A 23,667-nucleotide genomic window follows, 5' to 3' on the forward strand; every position below is an offset into this window, starting at 1 on the left:
GCTCTCAGATGATTACAAGTAATTGCATCGGTACCGGTTTCAGGTGTTTGGACTGCAAACCCATCCAGTGGCCTCTCCAAAGCACAGAGGATGATTTATGTAGATCAGCTGTGCTTAGTGCCACGGGCTAAATTGGGGATGGGGAGGAGGAGCAGCGATGTGAGTACTAACAGTGCTGCCCGGGTACCAGCAGGAGGGGCCTGTGGGCAAAGGCTAAGAGAAGGCACAGTCCATCTAAGAGTCCCTCTCTCTCTTAAAGCATTTTAACATCAGCTTACCTGAAGGAGTCAAAGGTGTTGGCAGCCCAGATGTCTGTGCCCAGCATGTCAAGGTTGCTCTCCTTGTTGCCATTCTAGGAGAGAGGGAAAGGTGGTTACTCACTGGAAGGTATGTGGAGCTATCTGGACCATGGCATAGCCCAGCACAGCCTCTCCCAACACCAGCCACAGAGGTGTCCTGGCTCTGCACAGGGGCTCCTATGCTTCTGGGTGAATCCACACTCACTTCAACACAGAGATCCCTCACACGCTGCGAAAGTGCACCCTGAAGGCAAGGAGTGAAACAGTTTCAGCCTTGGGAACACAAAGCTGTGGACAAGACAGAGCAGACAACACGTAGGCTCAGCTCTGACTCCAGTCCTGTCCTCCTGCCCCACTGTCCACGACCACCATGACTCACCAAGCTCCCCTGGGCAGGTTGAGATCCACAGAATCACAGAATCAATTAGGTTGTAAAAGACCTCCAAAATCACTGAGTCCAACCAGTGCCCGACCCCCACCTTGTCCCCAGCCCAGAGCACTGAGTGACATGTCCAGGAGTTCCTTGGATACCTCCAGGGGTGGGGACTCCACCACCTCCCTGGGCAGCCCATTCCAATGTCTGACCACCCTTTCCAAGAAGAAATTCTTCCTTATGTCCAACCTGACCCTCCTCTGGCACAGCTTGAGGCTGTTTCCCCTTGTCCTGTCCCTTGCTCCCTCCCAGCTCCCCCCTCCTGTCAGGGAGTTGCAGAGCCAGAAGGTCCCCCCTGAGCCTCCTTTTCTCCAGGATGAGCCCCCCCAGCTCCCTCAGACGCTCCTGCTGCTCCAGACCCTTCCCCAGCTCCGTTCCCTTCCCTGCACACGCTCCAGCCCCTCAATGTCTCTCTTGTCTGAGGGCCCAGAACTGCCCCAGCACTGGAGGGGCCTCAGCAGTGCCAGTACAGGGAGGGCACTGCCCTGGCCCTGCTGCCACACCACGGCTGGGACAGCCCCAGGGCCATTGGCCTCTTGCCACCCTGGGCACACCTGGGCTCGTGTCCAGCCGCTGCCACCAGCACCCACAGGGCCTTTCCCAGTTTCCCAACCCCTCTGTCCCAGCCTGGAGCTGCAGGGAGTTAGTGTGACCCAAGGGTAGGACCTGGCACTTTGCCTTGTTGAACTTCATAAAAAAATCACAAATCATAAATCCTCGTAAAATCTCAGCCATGAAGTCTCTCAGCTTCACAGTCACAGACCTTCTGAGGTGGGAAGGGACCTCTGAAGCTCATCTGGTCCAACCCTCTTGCTCAAGCAGGCCCACCTAATATCTCAGAATAGTTCAGGTTGGAAGGGACCTTTAAAGGTCTTCTGGTTCAATCAGGTGCCCAAGATCACATCCAGATGGCTTCTGAATATCTCCAAGGATGGAGATGCTCGTCATCAGCAGCTCTACCAGAGCTTGCTGTCACCAATAAGGATGGGGAAAGGTACCCTTCTTCTTCAAGGAGTTGTGGCGACATGGTTCTCTTTGCTCTAAGAACAGGTACATTTTTAGATTATTTAAGCATTTCAGCCCAAATGGTCCCGCTCTGGTAAAAAACCCCACATGCTAGAGAAGATGGATTCCATATATTCCCCATTGTATAATTTCTGTCATTTTCAAACATTATTAGTAATAACCAAGACACTAAACACTCATAAAAATTTGATAATTTCTTAATAAAGTCCCAGACCTCAATCTACCCACAAAATGAGCAACATTTCCCCAACCAGTGTCAGGACACACATCCCCGGGGAACACTACAGATGGTCACACTTTGCAGCCATTCCCAGCACAACAGCCAATTTAGACATCACATACTCCAAACACAGCCAAATTGCTCCCTTTTCAGTCTCCTCCAAGGGGTTTATGGATTACGATTTTAACCTCTGTGGATCTGCAAGTTGACATGTCTCTGCTCAGAAACAAACCGCCAGAAATACATCAAACTCTCGTGATCAGTTACGGAAGCTGAGCTTTTTATTTTAGGCAAATGTAAGCATGATTTTCTCCCACCATAGAGAGAAATTAGTTTCCTAAATCCTTACAAGCATCCAAACGCAGTATAATGAGAACACACATGTGCAGGCCTTCCTAGCTGTCACACAAAGAAGAGATACCTCTTCTTGCAGACAAATCCATCTCAAGTGATAAGGAGGTCAGACAGGTCCAAGCTTCTAGGCAGCAGTTGGTGCTCTCACCCAAAACTTCCTCTGAGAAGATGTCCCCATAACCTCTCAGAGGCACTCTAAGCATTAGCCAGACTCCATACAGATGGCGCCAGGGCCCCAATAACACACCTTGTCATTAAGTCCTGAGTCACTATGGCCATTTTGAGACACCCCTTAGGTCTTCGACTACCTGTCTCTAGAACCAGTTTCTGTCTCGACTCACAGGACAGGCAGCATCCTTGCTGCCCTGTGCTGCAGGTCGTTTACTAAAATGCTCACAGCAGTGCCAAGACTTAATAATAAGACTTCAAAAAGCTGATTCTCAAGCCCAGGTACAAAAAAGAGAAAAAAACCTGCATGTATTTATGAAAAGAACTGATTTGCTGTCAGTACCCCCAGGACTGCAATTACAACCCTCAGCTGTTTTAACATGAAGCTCCCCACGACCCAACCCTCAGCTTTAGATAATCATTTTCACCGCGAAAGAGTCAGTGCCACTGAAAATTAATTAACCAGGAACGATGAACGAGAGACATGCTGACAAGAATAACACCAATGCTACTCAGAGAGATGAGAGATCCGGTGAAGCAGACCCTACAGGCAGTGAGGTTTAAACACACGTCCACAACCTCTGTCCTCCAGCCCCTGCGAGCTCACGTCACCTCCGTCCACCGCTGCCCAGCTGCCAGCACAAACAGGGACGGCCCCACGTGGACTCTGGCCTGTTTACCATGCATGCAGCTTCAGCAAATTCCCCACAAAGTCAGCATTTGCATGCACGCAGCAGCTTCCCAAAGTCCAGCTCAGCGTCCCACCTCTCGCCGCTCCTCATCACCGTCCTCCAGAAAGCAAACACAAAGTCATGCCCTTTGCTGCATGGCTGTGTTAGCTCATTGCTGCAGAACAACACCAGGTGGTTGCCTGAGTCCGTGGTATAAACCAGGGATTATCCTGTGCCAGGTGTTACTTCTTAAGCGTTTTTCAGTTCTAAGTTTGAGGAGCTTCCCCCACCCTTCCTGCTCTTCTGCTGCCCACAACCCCTTGGATGCACTTTGGTAGGGAACAAAAAGGATGGATAGATACTGAACTGTCTTGAAAAGGCTCCAATGAAAGGTTTCTTTGTTGAAAACTTCAAGCTCTCGTAAGAAAAATACAGATAAAAATATAGACATTTTGAGGAAGACAGTATTATTCCTGCTCAAAGAAGGAAGGATATGCTGAGTCTCACTCCTTCCCACCAGAAAGGACCACCACTTCCCAGCAGCAGTCTGGTCCTGTGGGTCCTCTCCCACCACAGCATCAGGAGGACAGGCTGGTTTCCTTAAGCTCTCCAGAAGGATGAAATGGATGAACAGACCAGGACTTTGACCACTGGTTTTAAACCTCTCAGAGTCTGCCCTTCACTTCTGGCACAACCAGTGCTCCCGTGCACATAAGTAGAGAAACTCCGAGAGAAAAAAGGACAGAGGTTGATTGAAACAAACAGGGATGGTCAGGGTCTGAGTTCAAGGATGAGCCTAAAATGATGAAAGTGAATTCTTACAGTCTTTTGCAAGGTAAGTAGGAAGGTGACTCCCCATCTAGCCCTATAGACAGCTCACACAGAAAGCAGTTGCACTCAAGGTTACCATTCAACACCATCTATTGGTATCCACTCATCTATCAACTTCTAATGAAGACTTGTCAGCAAATAATTACAGACATCTCTTAATATCCCAAAATTTAAATACTCCAAGACTTCAAATAAATTAAAAAACCCCTGACTTGCTTTGCACTAAACCAGTTGACTAAGGAACTTCTTTCCGAATACTAAGGCACTCAGCACACCTCAACAGGTCGCACATTATGACTGAATTAATTAGGTCTTTGAAGTGCTCTTCAAAACTGACACGCACCCACACCTATGTGTGACACACACAACAAACATGCCGTGGGGAGGATGCCTCCAATAAGCAGCAAGCAAGGGACACAACTTCAGCACAGCACTACCAGATATACCTTGGTCGATTGCCTGAACTGGCTGCTTCTCCTGTGGCTGCCAGACCTGGATCCAGACCCCTGCCTGGAGCCCGACCCCGGCTGGGATCCTGTGCTCCCACTGCTGCTGTGATCCCACTCTTCCTGGAAACAACAAACAGGTTGCTTTAGTCAGGGGTAGCTCTGTCCTGCACACTCAAAAACCACTGACCTGGCCAGACAGGAGAGCTCCAGCTCCCAGACCACACCTGCCAGCACCTACAAAACTTTGCCCCATGCCCAACACCCTCATTTTGGGGCTTTCTCATGAATCCTTTAGCATGTTCTATTTACACATTGCAAAGGGATGACATTGTGGGAGGCTTCCATGAAGATAAGACTTGGCTCTAGTGCACGCCTGGAGAAAAATAATACTTACCTTCTCTATCTTCATGAGAATTAATTATACTTATTCAGCAACCTCACATCCTCTGAAACTGCTTAAGGGCATTTGGACAATTCCCTAACAACAGGCCTTAACTTTGGGTCAGCCCTAAATTGAACAGGCAGTTGAAGTGGATTGTTGTAGGTCCTTCCCAACTAAAATTATTCTATTCTATTCTATTCTATTCTATTCTATTCTATTCTATTCTATTCTATTCTATTCTATTCTATTCTATTCTATTAATTCTATTCTATTCTACTTCCTTAATTCCCCTCCCAGGCCTAAATCAACAATTCAGTAAGTTTTTCCCACTGCTTAGCCCAGTATTGGAATCTAGTTACTCACACACCTGAAAACACTTGTAGTTCACCAGAAGACACATTACAAAAACAACTATTTTTGCCCATTAAGGAGCTGTGCCTAGTGTTCTCCTTTATTCTCTTACTTGCTGGGCTGTCAAGCAACCTGCAGGTTTCTTGTTCAGCCCTGTGGGCATAATGACTCATCTGAAAACCAGAACAACTCACCTGATCAGTCCTATACAAACATCCCACAAGGCGCTTGGGGAGAAAGGTGGATATTGTCAGGCTAATTGCTCCAAAAGCAAGAGGCTTGGGAAAGACTTTTGAAGTGACCTAAAATGATCAGAAACCCATGAAATCACAGAGTGCAGAATATCAAACTCTTTCAAGTTCTCTGAAAATCTGGGAAGCACAAAGGGAAGCCTATGTTTTAGGACTGGTGTGAGAGCTGACACTTAAAAGAGGGTTTCTCATGTCTCGGACATCCTCGTGGGGCTACATGAGGTCCTGCAGACACTGCCATGGGCTAAGGCAGGGGCAGGGCCACCTTGGCCTTCAAAAGCCAAAAGGACTCACCACTCAAACTCCTGTTGAACACAACAGCCAAGTCCAGGCCACTAATTTAAAGGCACAGATCAGGTCCCAGCTCCAGCAGTGCCACTTGGGTTGCATGGATAAGGAGACAGCTGCATAACAGACCCTAAACTACCCAAGGTGATGCTACCCGATGGTCCAGCATGGACCTTAATGCACAGGAAACATGTAAGTATTTACCCAACATGAGGGACTGGGAGCAAAACACACCAGTGCTGGTTTCTGCTTTGTTCCAGCTGCTCATTCTCCATACTCAAACCTAATAAGTTTCAAGCACACTCAAATACATTGTGGTTGCTACAGCCTAAATTCAGTACTGACTTCAAAAGAGGAGACCAACTGGTTTTCAGGTTGAGTATAAATGAAATCTGAAAGGTTGTGGTTATTCCCACCAGATGTTACAACAGCTAAAGCACCTTCTTCCCTTCTGAGCACACCCTGACCCGAACCTCCCAATGGCTGAGAAATACCAAATGGCACAAAGTTGAGAGAGTTGTTAAATTGGCACGGAGGGAAAAAACACTGGACCCATGTCACTTGTGGGACACGGGCAGGTGGCCACTTTGGGAAGCCCTGGGGAAGAGCCAAGCCTGCAGATATCCTGAGAAGTGAGAAATATCTCATCTGATGAGGGAAAGAGGTGCACCAACTGAAAAGGTGGTTGGGAGAAAGGCACCTTCACTGCCTAGATGTTTGAAGGACTAGTTACCACCAGTGTGTATCCTACACTCTGAACACCTTGCTCATCCACACATACAAAATTTCGGTGCCAAACGCTATGGTGGGACCAGGTCACACTGAAAATAAACACACAGGTTATGTTCAGTTGATCCGACTTTCAGCTGTGGCTTTCTGCAGACAGCCTGAGGTTTTGCAAATTCCAGAAATGCAGCTGGCATATTATTGTGATAAAACCCGTGTGAGAAACAGGGAGATTGGTACCACCATGTATCAACATCCACCAAGAAAGCCAGTGGATACAGCACAAACCAGTTAGATCACAATCACAGGTACTCTTTTACTAAATCAGTTTGTCTCCTGGCTCTAACTCATGGCCTGGGGCTTTTTTCCTGTTCATGCTCCTTATCTATATCATGCACTAGTAATATCTATGTTGAAAAATGATTTGTAAAATAAAAATTTTTAAACTAAAAATTGTTGAAATTTCTGTTCAATCTGAAACAGTCCACATGAGTATGGCCTAGACATACTCACGTTCGAACTCACCAGCACAGCTGCACTCAATATTTCCCCTAAATTTCTGAGTAACTGCTATAGGTGAACAACTTTTCACTGGTACCTTGCTGACAGGGATTCAAAACTCCAGAAAAAAAAAAAAAAAAAGTCCACCAGAAACTCTGCCAGACATTTCTGGTGGCTTTGTGTCCTTTAATAAAGCCATTTCACACTAAAATGGGCCCTCTCTGGAGACCTCCTTTCTGCAGGATCAGGGAAGCTCGCACCAGCCTCACGGGTGATGCTCAAGGACTGGGTGAGAGTACTCAAAAAACAACCAAGCAGCAAAAACCCCTTCACCATAAAAACCCATTCCCAAACCCATACAGGCAGCTGGACTTCAGCAGAAAGCCGGGGCTCGGCAATGGTGAGACGTGGCACTGCTCTTCCTCCATCCCAAAGCGCGGGATGTGTCTCCCACACAGTGCTCTTGCTAAATAAATTCAGCATGTTGCAGGAACAGGATTGCTGGCCAGAGCTGACAGAAGCTGAAGATACAGCTGTGATACCACGAAGCTCTCCATCCCTTGCCTTTTGCCAACCCAATCCCCCATCCCCTGGCCCTTTTACTCTCTTCCCTGCCCTCAGAAGACCAAGACTCTCCCAGTCTCTTCCAAGACCCCAAACAACCCTTGAACTCTGTGCTCTCAGCTTTTATTCGTGCTCCTCCACCTGCCATTTGTGTTCTACCCTCACTATCAGGAGATGGGACCTCTGAGCCACCCTTGGAGGGAAAACATCACCCTCTCCAGAGATGGATTCCCAGCAGCTACTCTCATCCATGCCAATCCTTCTGGCCAAGCTCTGCACCTTCTTGGGAACAGCGAGGCTCGTGCACATAAACACTGCCAGCCACCCTCCTTTGGAAACTAGCTGTCAAACCTCACATTTGCATTTTAATTAGCAATAATCATATGTTTCACTTACACTGCAATTTTCACCTTCGCACCGAGCTCTTTGAGGCATGAACTAATTAATCCCGCTGCCTTTGCCAGCTCAAGAGTTAATACTTGCTACTGCTTCAGTGAAAGTCTGAAAATCCTATTTGCAGAAAAAAGATAACTTTCCCCAATGCTCAAGAAATAAATGGAAACACAGTGATCACCTACGTGGTTGCTCTCAGTGATGATAAGCTTGGGTGAAGTGGGCTGTGCTGGTAGAGATGTAGACCAATCCTGGCAATATCACAAGCTTTAAGTGTCCCAAAGATATCAGTGGATTCTGGATGGGATTCATGTTCAATCACACGTAAAAAATTCAATATTCAATGTACAGCATTCACAGCTTAAGGTGGGAAAGAGAAAAAAACAACAGAAAGCTAACGGACTTTGCAGGACCCAAAAGCCTCTGAGATATTCCCCAGCCTAACAACAGTCCCATCACTGCACCTACAAGGATCTCCCCAGAACAAGCTGTGCGGTGTCCTTCAAATGACTCTTAAAACTTTGGTCTGAATCCTGGTCAGAATAGAAGACAGCTATCATGTAAAAGGTTCTTTCTGGGGCTTTTCTGCAGCAGAGGTTTTCATACACCCACTTTGTGCTCCTGCCAAATCTTCCAGTTATGCAAAATTTTTACACCAGACTTCAAGCACCCCCCTGCTCTTCTGGACTTACTCAAGAACAACCACTTTAACTTTTCTACAGGAAATCAATGATTTAATTATTTTAATAACTTAAAATGCATCTTTTAGGAAAAACCCCACTAAGGTTACTTTAAACATTTTAGCAGGCAAAAGTTTCCATCTTCTTTCTTCTCAGTGCATTGCACAAAGCTATAAGAACATTAGAAAGCTTACTCTTACAAAAATATCATGCAGAAAACACAACCTTTTTGGTTCTGCTCCTTCCCTCCCCAGGCCCATGTCCACCTTCTCCAGCTCTCTCCAGTCTGGTACAGTTTCTGATCACTGCTTTGTCAAAGACACATCAGAAGGGACAGCAAACATCACTTGGAGCTCTTCTTTTTACTGAAATAAGGTTTTATCTATAACTGTGCCACAATACAGGACCAAAGGACCGGATGGGTTTGGAAGTTGGAGGTTAAGCCTACAAGGTCTTTCTGGGCTACCCAGGGAAGTGCCAAGCCAAGTGTGGTTGTGCTCTTTCAGACAACATCAGAGATGTGCTAGCCAAGGATGGGCTAGATAGCTCATTTACACACCAGGGCAAAGATGAGGAACACTGAGGCACTTAGAATGGCACTGAGAACTCCAGATGTGCTATGGAAACCCATCTGCCCCAGGATGGGTGAATGGAAATGGCTCACGTCACCCCTTCCCTGCCAAGAGCTTCAGCACGTACTGACCTATTCATCCAGATCTGGAAGGGTGGAGGTCTCAAAGGCAAATCAGCTACTGTAAGTTTCACAAAAGCAGTGTGTGGGAAGCTCTCCCTTCAGCAGGCAGACAGGTATCACCCTGTCCATCCTACACAAGTGGAAAATGACATGTCCTCCCAAGTGAGTTACTAGTGACACCAGGCCTAGAAGACACATTCCTCCATCCCTGGAAAGCAGCAACACTTCTGCTAAATCAGGCAGCAAAGCAGTGATGCTTTTCTTTCCCAGACCTTCATACACCCAACCATGTGTCAGTTGCCTGTGGGGTGGTGCTGCTTCATGAGGTGCATCCCAAACAAAAGTCCCAGAGAAAGTCAAACCTACACATTAGCTAAAGGACTTGATTTCTTTCTCAGGAGTCCTCTTCAACTGTAATTGAGCAGGGCTCTGTTCAGTACAGGGAGGGAACATCACCCGGCAATTACAGGTAGAAAACCATTAAGCAACTGGTTTTTTCTCAGAGCTGCTCTTTGATCATGAGCAGGTCACCCCACTCAGGGCTTTAATTTCTTCCTCCATCAGGCAGGTGTACACCAACATGTATTGTCTGACAAAGCCAGTGTATGTCTTTTGCTTTCCCTTTTTCTTTTTGGAAACAACTCAACGTTGCTGTTGAGCTGGCATCTGCCAACACCCACCTGTCCCAACAGGCCTTCAGTGTGGCAGCCAACCTCAAGCAAATTCATTGTACAGACTGGCTCTGGGCTATGATACGAGCATGTCAACGAGATGGAAAACCCCAAACTGCCCCCGGGATCATCCCTCTTGATTTTCGTTTGAGATCTAGACCCAAGGATGGGTAACTCAAGTCAGACACAGGCTGTCTACCAGCAGGGGGAAATGAAATACATCTTTGTTCACAGAGGTCCTGCCAGCCCACTCACTTTCCAGAGCTGGTCTGGTTAGCTAAGGATTTGGGGCATTACACGCTGCCTGCTGATGTCAGTGGATTTAAGCCAGCAAGACAACTTCCCTGCTGACTTCAGAAGTTCATGTGACAGCAGATCTCGTCACAGGAGCCTCAGTCCAACTCTGGACCTAGTGAGGTGGCGCCTATCCAAGACCACGATTCCTTGCCACCTGCCTCTGCAGCATCCATCAGGGAGGATTTCCTGGTGTTTGAATCCAGGAAGTCAAGCAGCACTAATGCCTGCTAAAAAAAAAATAAAAATTCTCTGGAATTGCAAGAGAAATCTGCACGGATAATTTGGTTTTTCCACTCTCCATAAAACTAAGTTCCACTGTGCCTTGAAAACTGCTGTTTCCCAAGAGACAATCTTCACACATCCCCCCCACACCTACTATTGCCTTTGCTTTGGCAACATAGCAGCTTTTTCATGTAGCCATGACTACATGCCTAGGGCATGGAGAGACAGGACCTTCAAGATATCTCATTGCAATCCCTTCCACGGGCAGGGACACCTCCCACTGTCCCAGGTTGCTCCAAGCCTCGTCCAACCTGGCCTTGGACACTTCCAGGGATGGAGCAACCACAGCTTCTCTGGGCAACCTGTGCCAGGGCCTCACCACCCTCACAGCCAAGAATTTCTTCCTAATATCCAGCCTAACTCCTCCCTCTCTCAGTGTGAAGCCAAACCCCCTCATCCTGTTACACCAGGCTCTTGTCAGAAATCTTATGATAGAGCAGCCCTTGGGATGCTCATGATTCCAGCCAGCTAATCACCTTCAATCAAGGCCCAAGATTGGAAACCCACAACCTCATCCTGCCACCAGAGTGCTTCTGTTTCTACTGGTTCAATATTCCTATTAAATGGCAAACCAAGTCATCTCCTCCACCACCAGTTCCTCAGAGAGGACAGAAGAAGTGTGTTACGAGCAAGGTGTAGGATAATCCAGATGTGATCCACACCCTGCCTGCTCCTCTGCTCCACAGTGGACTGGTAACATGACCACCAACTGGAGAAGCCTCTGAGGTCCCAAATCATGCACTGAGTCCCCACTGCCCTTGGTGGGACATGGAAGGGATGGACTTGGCCAGGAAGGAGGATTTGCAGCTCTCCCTCTCCCACCGCCTGGAGAAATGGGACAAACCTGCAGAGTTGCCCTGTTTTTTCTTAATGACCTTTACACAGGGGGAGCCTGGGATGGAGCTGCTGCCAGACCTTTCATGTACCAAGAGCTCTGCTGGCTCCTGAAATATGTACCATACCAGAAGTCTTTTACTTAATGAATTGCTCTCAGAAATATATCAAAGAGCTTCCTACTTGCCACAGCCTCACAAGGGGAATGCAAATAAAGTATTATATAAAATCTTCCCACTGGGTCTTTCTGGGGGGAAAAAAAAAAATCCAAACATAAAAGGATTTAAAATGGTTCCATTACCTAAACTTTCCTCATTTGTAGAGGGAATAAGGTGCTCAGATAACATCTGAAGTAGCTTGATGGGAGTGGTCTCCACCCTAGAGGCTCACACAGAGTGAGACCCAGCAGAGCTGGTGGGGAGTATCACTCAAACACAGCGGGGGTTACAGATGAGCTGAACGTAATTGTGAGACCAGGATGTTCTCAGCACACCAGGAGTCCACAAAATAAATCTCAGGACATTCCCCCATGAGCAGACCATCTTCTCACAGCCACCCGCCCAGAGGACTGGAAAGACCAGAGTAAAAGGTTTTCCAGGGGGGATTTTCTCCATTTTTAAGCCACTGTTTAGTTGCCAGACTACTGGAACTGGCATCCATATAGTCTCCCACAGCTGCTAACAGATGTCTCACCAAGTAGTGCAAGAGCAGGACAAATCTGGGATGCTCTTTCCCAGAGATACCCAACGACATCAGAAAACCAGCAATTTAGGAATATCCTGGACCTCAAGCTGCACCAAGATACCTAATTTTAATCCCTATTATTCAGAAATCACTCTCAGCCCCACATTTATACAACAACCAGTAGATGTTTATATACAGACATTCTAAATATAAATATCTATACAAATGCAGAACATAACTATAGACACTAAAAAAAAAAAAAAAAATCTTCCTTTTATTTGTCTTAACCTTGCTGGATTGTACAGATGAGAATTTCAAAAGTATCGGGTACTCAGGGATGTATAGGGGGATTTTCAGGCTCTGCTTCTCTCTAGGCTCCCCTATAACCTTTAGGAAGCCAATTACTTTTAAAAATGCAGCCCTGGACTACTCTGCCTTCACAGAAAATGAACCAGATGCTGAATATATTTCCAGGACTAACCTAGATTTCCATACAAATGCCCTTTCTGATGGCCAGGTTAGAACCACGTGAGGCATATCACGGTCACCGACACATAACCCACATTTCCACAGTAGCTGAAGCCAGCAGAAATCTCACATCCAAGTATTTTTCAACTAAGACCAGCAATGCAGAAATATCAGCGGGAAACACAATAGGAAAATTAGGAATTCAATTTTCTGTCCAAACCCCTCGAAATCCATAAAAAACTGTAACAAAAAAACCCCACCCCCTACATCCATTGGGAAATAATTAGTCAGCTTCTTCCTTAGGAGGTTTGAAGAGTGACTGATAATTTTCATTCAAGACAAATACCTTATTAATGATTGATTTTTTTTTTTAATGTTGAAAGCTACTAGCAAAAACTCAACAGCCAGAAATGGTAATAAACTGCACCTGGTCCTCACCAGCAGCATTTCACTCGTATATCAGTAGCAGCAAGAGAAATGCTGGACAGAAGAACAATAGCTTCCAGCTCCTCTTTGGTGCCAAGGAAAATTTGTTACTCACAGTTAAAGGAAGCCAAACATGGAGAGAGATAATTACTAGCTCTGCTGCAGGTTGGGAGACAGCCCAAACACTGGGTAAACAGCTTCGGCATCAGCAAATGGTATTTGTGTGTGGAAAAGAAGCTCCATGTTGGCGCAGATCAAATAGGTTTAATTCCCAGGGAAAAAAAAAAAAAATCCAGCAAGAAAACTCCCCCAAAACCACGTAAGTTGAAATAAAAGAGCCCATAGCACCAGGTAGATGGAAGATGCCAGAGAAGTATCACTCGTGCACAACTCCTGCATCCTCCTGTGGTACCCACACCAACAGAACCCATGGGTGAAGAACCAGGATTGGATACTTCCCCAGGGAAAGCACGTGGTCCTGCCAACACCCCAAGCCACCCAAGGAGGCTCGATGGACAAGGCCAACCTCCCAGCTGAGTATCAAGCATCTGCCTGCAACGCTGGGAGGGAGCCTGGATGAGGTTTTGCTGCTGAATATTTCGGAGCAGATCAAAGCTATAGCAAATTAAATCTACAGTTCCATCTAGCACCTTCAGAAGCTCACCTGAAGCAGTGTCTCCATTCAGTACAACCTTCCTACACAAGATCCTGTCTTTGTTGGGTGCAGGTGTTGGTATAGATGCTCCCAGCATCCCTGCATCCAGGCCTGTGGCATGGAGGGAATGCATGAGCCCCCATCCCAAATCCAAGGAGTTCCAGCATGGCTCAATGTGTGAAGAAACTGTGCCCAAAATGAGAGTTGTGACACACACTGCTCAGACAGGCACAGCCTCCTGTACACCCTGCAAGGGGCTCCCAGGTTCCTTCTCATGGATCCCACCTATGGGGATGAACCTGGAGGACACCAAGTAGAGCAAGAACACAAAACCCACCAGCTTGAAGCCCCTTCTCCAGGTGGGACATCCATCAACCAGGGCAACTGGAAATGCTGTTCTGCCCTTCCTGAGATACCTGGGTCTCATATCTCCTCAGGCAAACGCTGCTCTCACAGAGCTGATGGTCTCATGGTGACACTGCAGCTCCTCAGCCAGGTGACAGTGGTCAAACCCACGTCTCTACCCCTCCCAACCCTTTCCCACGTGGGTGCTTCACATAGAGGAGGGACAGTCACCTCCAGCAGTGCCTGGTAAATACTCTTCACTGGTGTTTACACCACATACAACCACCAAAAACCGACTCATGCCTGGCTTCTGTTACTGCACACCCAACACAGCCTCTCAGCACATGCAGTTCTGCTTCTCCCAGTTCATCCTCTCAGCTATTTAATCCTCTTCCCTGTAACACCATCCTTGTGCTGCAGCACATAACCAAGACACCCAGCTACACAGAGAACCCTCCTTCCAGCTACATCTCATAATTCCAAGTCAGCTCCGATGCTCCAAATCCATCCCTCACACAGGTGGCAACAAGAAGCTCTTCAGGAGTAAATGGGAGACTCTCTATTTTTTCCTCTTTACTGCAGAGCAATAAGCTCCTGGTCAAAGCATCCATCCACACATCAGGACGTCGCCCACCTCCCATGGTTTTGGCAGGAATGAGCTTTCGGATGCCAAGCAGAGGGACACGTCTCCCCTTCCATGGGAAAGGGAAAGCTGGCAGCACAGGCAGGCTCTGTGCTGCACGACGAGGCAGTGCAGGGATAAAAGCAAAGGTCTGGGGAGGAAAGAACTAAACACAAGCCCTACCTGGTTGTGTTCGTGAGACGACGAGCCCTTCCCTCGGGATGGGGAACAGCTGCCATCGAGCTGCTCGCTACAATCCGCCGTCCACTGCAAAAGGGATAAAAAAGGGGATTGTGTAAAATAATAGCCAGGCTGGGGAAAACTGCTGTGTCAGTCCAGAGTGCACAGAAAACATCGTGCAGCCGCAGGCATCGCTGCACGCCCGTGGCACCCCCTCCTTTTTGAGGATGATCCCAAAGGCTTTGGCTTGGAAACGCTCCACCCGGCACCAGCAAATAGAGGGAAGATACAGGAAAAATCGTAGGGAAGCACCTGAAATGATGCTTTGCAATAAAACCCATCCCAGACGCTTCCTTGCAGACTCTGACAGTGTTTGGAATCTCAGGTGGTACACACCAGGGAGGCTTGACTTAATCGCTCTTTTCCATGGGAAGTTAGGAAATTTCTGCTTTTCCTAACTCTGTTTGTTTCAGGGACAGACATGAGCCCTGAGCTGTCAAAACCCTGTGTTTTTATTTTAAACAAAACAGAAGATGAGGCTCGAAGCTGTAGGTTTGGCCATTGCCATATGTGGCCATAGAGGATCACAAGCTGCTTAGGCCAAGCTTCCCCCAAGGTTTGACAGTAAGGTGCATCCAACAGAATAATTGAATTTGGGATCATTTGTTAGGTTTTGGTTTCTTTTTTCCCCTCAAAAGAAATGAAGGGCAGCATAATAGTGGGGGAAAAAAATTAAAAAAGAGAGAAACTTTCACTGGACAAACATGAGAGATGCTGCTTAATCCTAAAGATATTTTGTCACTACCCCAACAAAACTGAGACTGACCAGACCCATTTCTGAGGTCCTTCTTGGAACCACGTGCCTGCTCCATAAGACACTCAGCACTTGGCACCATCACCAAGGGCAATGTTCCAAGAAAATGGAAGTCAATTCCACAGGAACAGCAACTACCTGAGAGCTCCTTGACAGGTATGGATGAGGCCACAAAAAAAGTCACCACTAGAACTGCCCATGATTCCTGCCCTTATCAGAGAGCCTGTTCTAGATCACAGATGGAGGGACCTCAGTCTCCCCTCGTTAAAGAGATGCCCATCAGTCTCCTGACACCTCTGATGACCCAACTGGAGAGGCTCATGATGCCATCACTCTTGAGAGCGTCCTGCTAGACCTGTGCCTATCTCCTTTAATAATTTTGAGTGCCACCACACGCCTCTCTCGAGGTACACCTCACTCATTATTATGTCCACAACCAAAATAAAACTGCATTTTCTCTCTGACTCTCCTCTTTTCCCTAGTGGGAGCGAGATTGAAGACATCCACACTTTGTGATTCTCTAAACTGGTGATGGGTTCAGCTCCCCTGGGAGTGGTGTGAAGGATGAAGCACTGCACAGTGTGCCTCCCCTTCCCTCCCCCAGCACAGAGAGCAGTTGCCCACGGATGTGGCACCATCCGAGCAGCTCACACACACGGGTGAGTGGATTTATCCTCTCTCAGGCAGGAAAACATTATTGCAGCCATAAGGAAACAAACGACAGAGAGATTAAGTAACTTGCCCAACATTAAAGATTTAGTTGCTGGCAGATCCTTGCAGTTAAAACCAAATTTCTTGGTCTCAGTCCAGTGCCTTTCCCCTAAACCCATCCTTCTTCCTCTAGCTCTCATTAAGAGGGAACATGCCACCTTCTATCAGGATAGCTTCCACTAGGATTACTCCAGCCAGCTGCAGGATATGTGTGTGTTTATTCCTTGCTTTGCTAAGTAGTGATCAGGAAGAGAAAATCGGGAACAAAAATTCCTGATTATTTCCTATACAAATTTGAGATACAAGGTGGTAAAAATAAAAATCTTTGAGAGACAAGAGATAATTCCTTAATGCATCCATTGAGATATGGTTTGATAAATGAAGGTCACTTATGTAAAAGCCCATCCTCACTTTCTGTCTGATATACAGCCCCAAAAATACGAAATATCACATTTTGATGATGCTTCACATATAAATCTTAATTAAACTTCTACAGCAATGGTCTGGGGTACAACCACATTTAGCTGCTTCATTTGAGGTGCCTCTAAAAGTGCTTTAATTAAGAGGTTTCATGTTCAGATCTTTCATTATTATGAATTTTTCTTTTAAAGTAAAACGTAGCCATCTTGAAAGGGAACACTCTCAGAAATGACATCAGAAGCCCAGCACCTCCTTTTTTCTTCAGTGCAGGCCAGGAAGGAAAGCTAAAATCCCATTTCCACAAATGGAAGATGGATTTGATTGTTGCAATCAAGGATCTTAATGCAAAAATTGTACACAGGCTGCCACAAGAATTAGCAATTCTTGTCCTCAAGACGCAGAGGGAGCCCAGGCTTATTGGCAGAGCTGTGGACAGGCTGGAAGAGGTTGTAAAACTTTGTCTGTTAAATTAGTTCTAATTTACAACTTTTTCCAATCTTGACATGCTAATAAGCAGCACTTGCCTGTTGGACATGAAGCCCCTCCAAAGTGTCACTTCAAACACAGACATTTTCCAGCCTTCGGTTAAAAAAAATGCACTATGAAGTACTTCGGATCACTAGATTCTTAAATTTATTTTCTCACACTTTCAGCAGCTTCAATCCTCAAGTTGTAAAAGACCTCTTCAGCAAAATCTATTCTTGAAAAGGTTCCTTTGATTGGCAGTCTCTTTACACTGAGATAATACAAACCAGGTCCAGAGCTGTGGGTCAGAGCCTCAGCTCCAGCTGAGCACAGCCCAGATAAATCAGAGAAATGCTGTTGATATCAGACAAAGATGGGATCCTTCATACGGAATCATGGAATGGTTTGGGTTGGAAGGGACACTAAAGGCCATCATTCCACCCCCTCTGCCTTGGGCAGGGACACCTTCCACTAGACCAGGTTGCTCCAAGCCCGCCTTGGACACTTCCAGGGACACATCCTTGAGATCCAGAAAACCCAAAACCCAGTATCAGGAGACCACTAAGATCTTGAAAACCCAAAACCCAGCATCAGGAGACCGCTACCAACTGGATGGAGACCCCATATATACATATATGTAAGTAACTATACATATACAGACATACAGACACACACACACACATATGTGTATTTTTATATATAAACACGCACATATGTGTGTATATAAATGTGTATATATATGTGTATATAAATGTGTATATAAATGTGTATATATATGTGTATATAAATGTGTATATAAATGTGTATATATACATACATACATATATGTAAGTAACTATACATATACAGACATACAGACACACACACACATACGTGTATTTTTATATATATACACACACATATGTGTGTATATAAATGTGTATATATATACATATATCTATATGTATGTATCTATCTATATACACATCTATATCTATATCTATATTTGCATCTGTATCTATATATCTCCATAAATACCACCAGACAAGCAAGCTGCCCCGAATCCGGCGTTCCATCCCATTCTCCTTCACGTACAAAACCCGGAAAAGCTCCTTCAGCCTCGACACACATCCCCACGCCAAGCCACAAGCCCCACAGCCCCGCTCCCACCTGTGAGACGTGGGACTGTGTCTTCTCGCTCTCGCCATCCCCCTCCGTTTTGTCCGTCAGCAGCCCCTGGACCTGGTACTCCAGGACGTAGCTGTCGATGAAGCGCTCCAGCTCCTCGATCTCCTGGGAGCGGCTGCTCCCTGCCTCCGAGGAGGCCGACGCCACCGACGAGTTCTCCATCCCTTCAGGGGACACGCCAAGAACGGAGCGGGCCTGGAAAAAGCGAAATAAAAATGAGGGTAAGGAGAATATTTCCCAGTAATTACAAGAAAAGTTAAAAAAAAACCCACAAAAAACAAAACCAGCAGCCAAAGCCCGTCGGTTACCACAGGAAAGGATATTTTTCTTTTTGCTGTACATCTGCATTTATCATAATCCTAGGTGGTCGCATTTAGAGTTTCCAGGCGTGTGAAAAAAAAAAAGTTCCGTTTCCGTAATATTCCTACATTTGAGGACAGCTAATGTATTTCCTGCCCTTCTCCTTAAAAAAACACACTGCTGAAAACCTCCAGACACGTGCACGAAAGAAAACCAAAGCTAAAATGCTTAATTTAATAAGTCCACATTTAATATCCTGGATAAGGGCGAGAAGCCCGGAATGATGGACGAGGGGTAGGAAGAAGATGATAACCGAAAAGCTTCTCTAGGACTGTGGCAGTAAATTATGCTGACTCGGTGGTGTGACTGTAAATGGTCCAGCAGGGAGGTGAAACAGAGAGCACAACAGAATTTATTTTTAAAACCTCTCACTGCAGGAGAGTGGCTCTACAGAAGACATAGGGCCTTTATGATGCTCTTGTCCTCTCCCTATTTCTCCAGGGCTCAGTGCCAATCACGTAGGAAAGAAAAGAAACCACCAGCTCCTGGACCTGTGCCGGGCATGTTGCTTATCTCTGCTCTCTGCAACCAGTGACAGGACTCAAGGGAATGACCTGCAGTTGTGTCAGAGCAGGGTTAGGTTGGATCTCAGGAGAAGGTTCTTCCCCCAGAGGGTGGTTGGGCACTGAACAGGCTCCCCAGGGCAGTGGGCACAGCACCAAGGCTGCCAGACCCCAAGGAGTGTTTGGACAATGCTCTCAGACACAGGGTGGGATTGGTGGGGTGTCCTGTGCAGGGCCAAGAGTTGGACTGGATGATCCCTGTGGGTCCTTTCCAACTCAGGATGTTCTGTGATTCTACGTCTGGAAAGAACTAAGCTTTGGATGAATGTCTTGTGGTAAGACTCATATACCTCCTTCCCTGCAGTGGGGAGGGAGAAGACATAGAGCTCCCCAGGACACAGTGACTTCATCCCTCACCCTCTTCTTCACCAGGAGCTGGTATTTACAGTCTGCTTTGAGACAAGTATAATATTACTAAGCAAATTCAGGGTGAGCCACGTGCCATCCGGAAGGGAAGGGGGAAAAAAAGTAAATCTGCTCCCAGCTCATGTAATTTCCAGCTCCTGAACTATTTTCTAATCTGTCACTTCTGAACAATTGTGGCTTCATTTGGAAACTGCCAAGAACGAGCAGTTCTGGCCTAAGGATTTCTTCTTCTCAAGGAATTATTCCCAAATGTGCCCAGACTGTCAAAAAGGTTCATTATGTAGATCAATATCACACATCAGCTCCTGAACAAAAATCATGTGGCGCATTAAGAAGGAGACAGAAAAAAGAAATAAGTCAAGAAATAAAAAAGGAGGAGCCCCAGAGAGTGTGGAGCCCTGGAGAAGGTCATGCTTCTACCCTTTTTGCTAATTAGTGCCAATTACCAAATGGAAGGAACAAATTATGAAATAGAAAGTGCTAAAGAAAGAGTTGGGAGAATAGGAGGCTCCCATGAGTGATGGCATGAGAAATGACCATATGAGGTAGAGGACAGGTGGCATCATGGCATCACTTGGGATGATGCAAGCAGGGTCAAAGGTTATCCCTGCATCCCCTGGGGCCACACATTACAAAGCCTGAAGTTGTTTTGCCTATTTTAATTTTTTTTTGAAGGTGGCACTGAAGGAAATCCAGCCCTGGGGATGCTTCCCCTTGAACACCCATGATAAAGCACAAAGTAGAGCAAGGGCTAACGCATGCCTCCACCTTTGGGGTGCTCACTGCTGTGTCCAACCAACATTTTGTGATTAGCAACAGCAGAGATGGTGAACTGAAAGGGAGTGGGTTTGTCAGAAGTCACCAGGTACAACAAAACAGCACAAACCACATATTTGAGATATTTATGGATCTCTAGTAGGAAACTCTGAGACCAAGTAATCTTGCAATACCATCACATCTCTCTAAAGAAAACCATCACTTATCAGGAAGAAAACTCCCCTATGTCTAAGGGTCATGAGTTATCACCTACACCTGAGACAGGATCATCACTGTACACAAAGATCCCTTGGTGCAGGTGTCCAGGCATGGACAGTGAGGTGGTTGTCATCTAACCTTTATAATAAGAAAAAACACAGCCACAGTCTGTAATCATTTTTACGTGTTTAGTCTGCACCAAGTTGTTGTGAATCCTGTAATGACGCAGAGATCGACATCCCGATGTGCTGGTGCCGCTGCCAATATGCACTGTCACCCAACCCATTTCTCACCCATTTCAGACATTTAGATTTTCACCAGTTTGCCTGTAGCTGCCCTCTCCAATGCCACCAGCCTGCCCAGGGATGTCCCAGAGCTCAGACGAGCCCTGTTTTGGCCACCATCCTCTGGAAGCTTTTTCAGGTGTTACCCACTGAATTCTGGGCTCTGCCTAAATCTACCAAGTGTGAGATGCGTGTCTGTAAAACCCATTTGAGAGAACCCAACCAAGGCGATCAAAGATTTACAGAGGCCCATTTTCTGGGTCCTACAGGATGATTCCTCTTTGAAGTCGCCTGGCCCTTTCAAAGGAACACCTTTGGAAGCCCTTCCTCTTTGGCAGGAGGTACCTTGGGAAGGGAAGCATCCACCAAGATCCAGACCAATTCAAGTCCACCTGTAAAGGTTTACTCTCCCCATTAACACTAAACCTTCTCTCCCATTTAAAAGATCAACCCTCTCCACCCCAGTTTCCTGACATGAGAGCTGTATGGTCTCCTGTTCTTCTGGTACCATGAGCCAGGAAACAAACCTCTGTGCCCAAAAGCAGCTTTCCCATCTTGCCTCACCCTCAGAACATGTACAAAAAAAAGAGCTTTTGAAAGAAAAACCCAAACCCACATTTGAGCACCAAGGCAGTTGGTATCTTCCCACATCGAGCAAAGAAACGTTCTTGAGAGCTCTTCATGGAGTGGTGTCCCTGCCCATGGCAGAGGGTTAGAACTAGATGACCTTGAAGGTCCTTTCCAACTCAGACCATTCTAGGATCCCATGATTCTACGGGGCCCATGCTGTGCTCATTATTGTGACCATTAAAGGAGGAATCATCAGCAGAAAAAGTCAATAGATGTGCAAACTGCTTATTATAACTTAGTAATTATCAGCATTACTGTAATGCATAATTATTATTAATAGCTGTTATTAAGAGTGATCTAAATGGGGTTCTTGCTCTAGCAGGATTGTACAGCTTTTATGGCAACTATACAGCTTTACCCTTAATCAGCAAATAATAAGAACAAGCATTTTTTTATGATATTTTAGGTCCATCCCCTTTCTCCCAAAGGTTGCTCTGGGCTTGTGGACTTGAGGAACCAAGTGGTGAGTCTGATACGTGAAGAGCAGCAATGGAGAAGTAACCCATTTGGGGCATTCTCATAGAATCACAGAAACGTTTAGTCTGGAAAAGCCCTCCAAGACCATCGAGTCCAAACATTTCCCAGCACTGCCAAGGCCACCACCGACCCGTGTTTCCAAGTGCCACATCCACATGGCTTTTAAATCCCTCCAGGGAAGGGGACTCCAACACTGCCCTGGGCAGCCCCTTCCAATGCCTGACCACACCGTTGGTCAAGAAACTTTCCCTAATATCCCATCTAAACCTGCCCTGGCACAGCTTGAGGCTGTTTCCTCTCGTCCTGTCCCTTGTTCCATGGCAGCAGAGCCCGACTGACCCCCGGCTCCCCACTCCTGTCAGGGAGTTGCAGAGCCAGAAGGTCCCCCTTGAGCCTCCTTTTCTCCAGGATGAGCCCCCCCAGCTCCCTCAGCCGCTCCTGCTGCTCCAGACCCTTCCCCAGCTCCGTTCCCTTCCCTGCACACGCTCCAGCCCCTCAATGTCTCTCTTGTCTGAGGGCCCAGAACTGCCCCAGCACTGGAGGGGCCTCAGCAGTGCCAGCACAGGGAGGGCACTGCCCTGGCCCTGCTGCCACACCACGGCTGGGACAGCCCCAGGGCCATTGGCCTCTTGCCCCCATGGGCACAGCTGGGCTCGTGTCCAGCCGCTGCCACCAGCACCCACAGGGCCTTTCTCATTTTTCCAACCCCTCTGTCCCAGCCTGGAGCTGCAGGGAGTTAGTGTGACCCAAGTACAAGACAGCTCTTGCTCCAATTCAGCAAGACAAACCAACATTAGGACCTGCTACCTGGACAACAACTGCAAACCTTGCTCCTGCCCAGGGTCCAACATGGTTGATCATCAGCAAAGGAAACTAAAGAAAGGGATTGCTTTTGCCAGTTCTTTTCTTCCCTTGGATGGATGCTGAAAGCCTAAAATGCTTTTGCACCTATGACAATTTTCTTTGAAGGTTGTGGCCTTCAAAGATGAAAAAAAGGAACTCCACACTCACACACACCCCCAAACAGTGAATGCTGGAAACAGGTTTACCTCACAGCTATACTGCCAGGAGCTAACACTTCATGCTAACACACAAGGTGACTGGGAAAGAATACTAAAATAATGGTTCAGACAGAACTACCTCATGCATCAGGGTTTTTCACAATTAATACTACACTATTATTTCAATTTTCAAAAGTTCTAACCACCACCAAATTCCAGTGCAGGGTAAGTGATGGCTCATCTTTCCAACAACCTGGGCTCAGCTGTTTAGATATGAGCTTAAATTACTCCCTTAAGGCATTTAATTGGAAAACCCATGTCTCTTCCTTACTTATCCTCCAGTTAAACACTGAAAAGATCCCAGGCCAATCCTCTATTCCTCCATGACTCCAAAGCAAGGCAGGAGGAATGCAGAGCAGCTTTTCTCTGTAGAAGATTTATCCCTCAGATATGCCATCACAGGCCAGCTGCTGGAAAGACAGGCTGTGAGGAGCTACAGAGCTGTCCTGACAGATCCCTGAAAGCCTTTGTCTTGCCACATGCGATTTACCATCCCAGGTTTTTCTAGGAACAAGAGATGCTTCCTAAAAAAGGCGGCTGTGGTGCAAATTCTTCACGTACCAACGCAGCCACCTTCCAAAGTGTTTTGCGACAGGACTTCCATCATCTCTCTTGTGTTTGTTCCCCCT

General features: G+C 46.7%; 1 protein-coding gene across 3 annotated transcripts in view; it reads right to left on the reverse strand.

Annotated features, from left to right (window-relative positions):
- CTIF (cap binding complex dependent translation initiation factor) overlaps positions 1 to 23,667 on the reverse strand; it is a 147,757-nt gene that overhangs the window by 100,598 nt on the left and 23,492 nt on the right. For 2 of the 3 annotated variants that reach the window (XM_032676104.1, XM_032676103.1), the window contains exons 2-5: positions 18,305 to 18,517; positions 14,749 to 14,832; positions 4,449 to 4,571; positions 279 to 352 (exon numbers count right to left, since the gene is read on the reverse strand). In XM_032676104.1, coding sequence (XP_032531995.1) covers positions 279 to 352; positions 4,449 to 4,571; positions 14,749 to 14,832; positions 18,305 to 18,484 — 461 coding nt within the window. In that variant the 5' untranslated portion in view covers positions 18,485 to 18,517. The remainder of the gene's footprint in view (positions 1 to 278; positions 353 to 4,448; positions 4,572 to 14,748; positions 14,833 to 18,304; positions 18,518 to 23,667) is intronic. The other variant, XM_032676105.1, reaches the window with a different exon arrangement.

This window comes from Chiroxiphia lanceolata, chromosome Z (assembly GCF_009829145.1).
Source record: "Chiroxiphia lanceolata isolate bChiLan1 chromosome Z, bChiLan1.pri, whole genome shotgun sequence".
Lineage (NCBI taxonomy): Eukaryota > Metazoa > Chordata > Aves > Passeriformes > Pipridae > Chiroxiphia > Chiroxiphia lanceolata.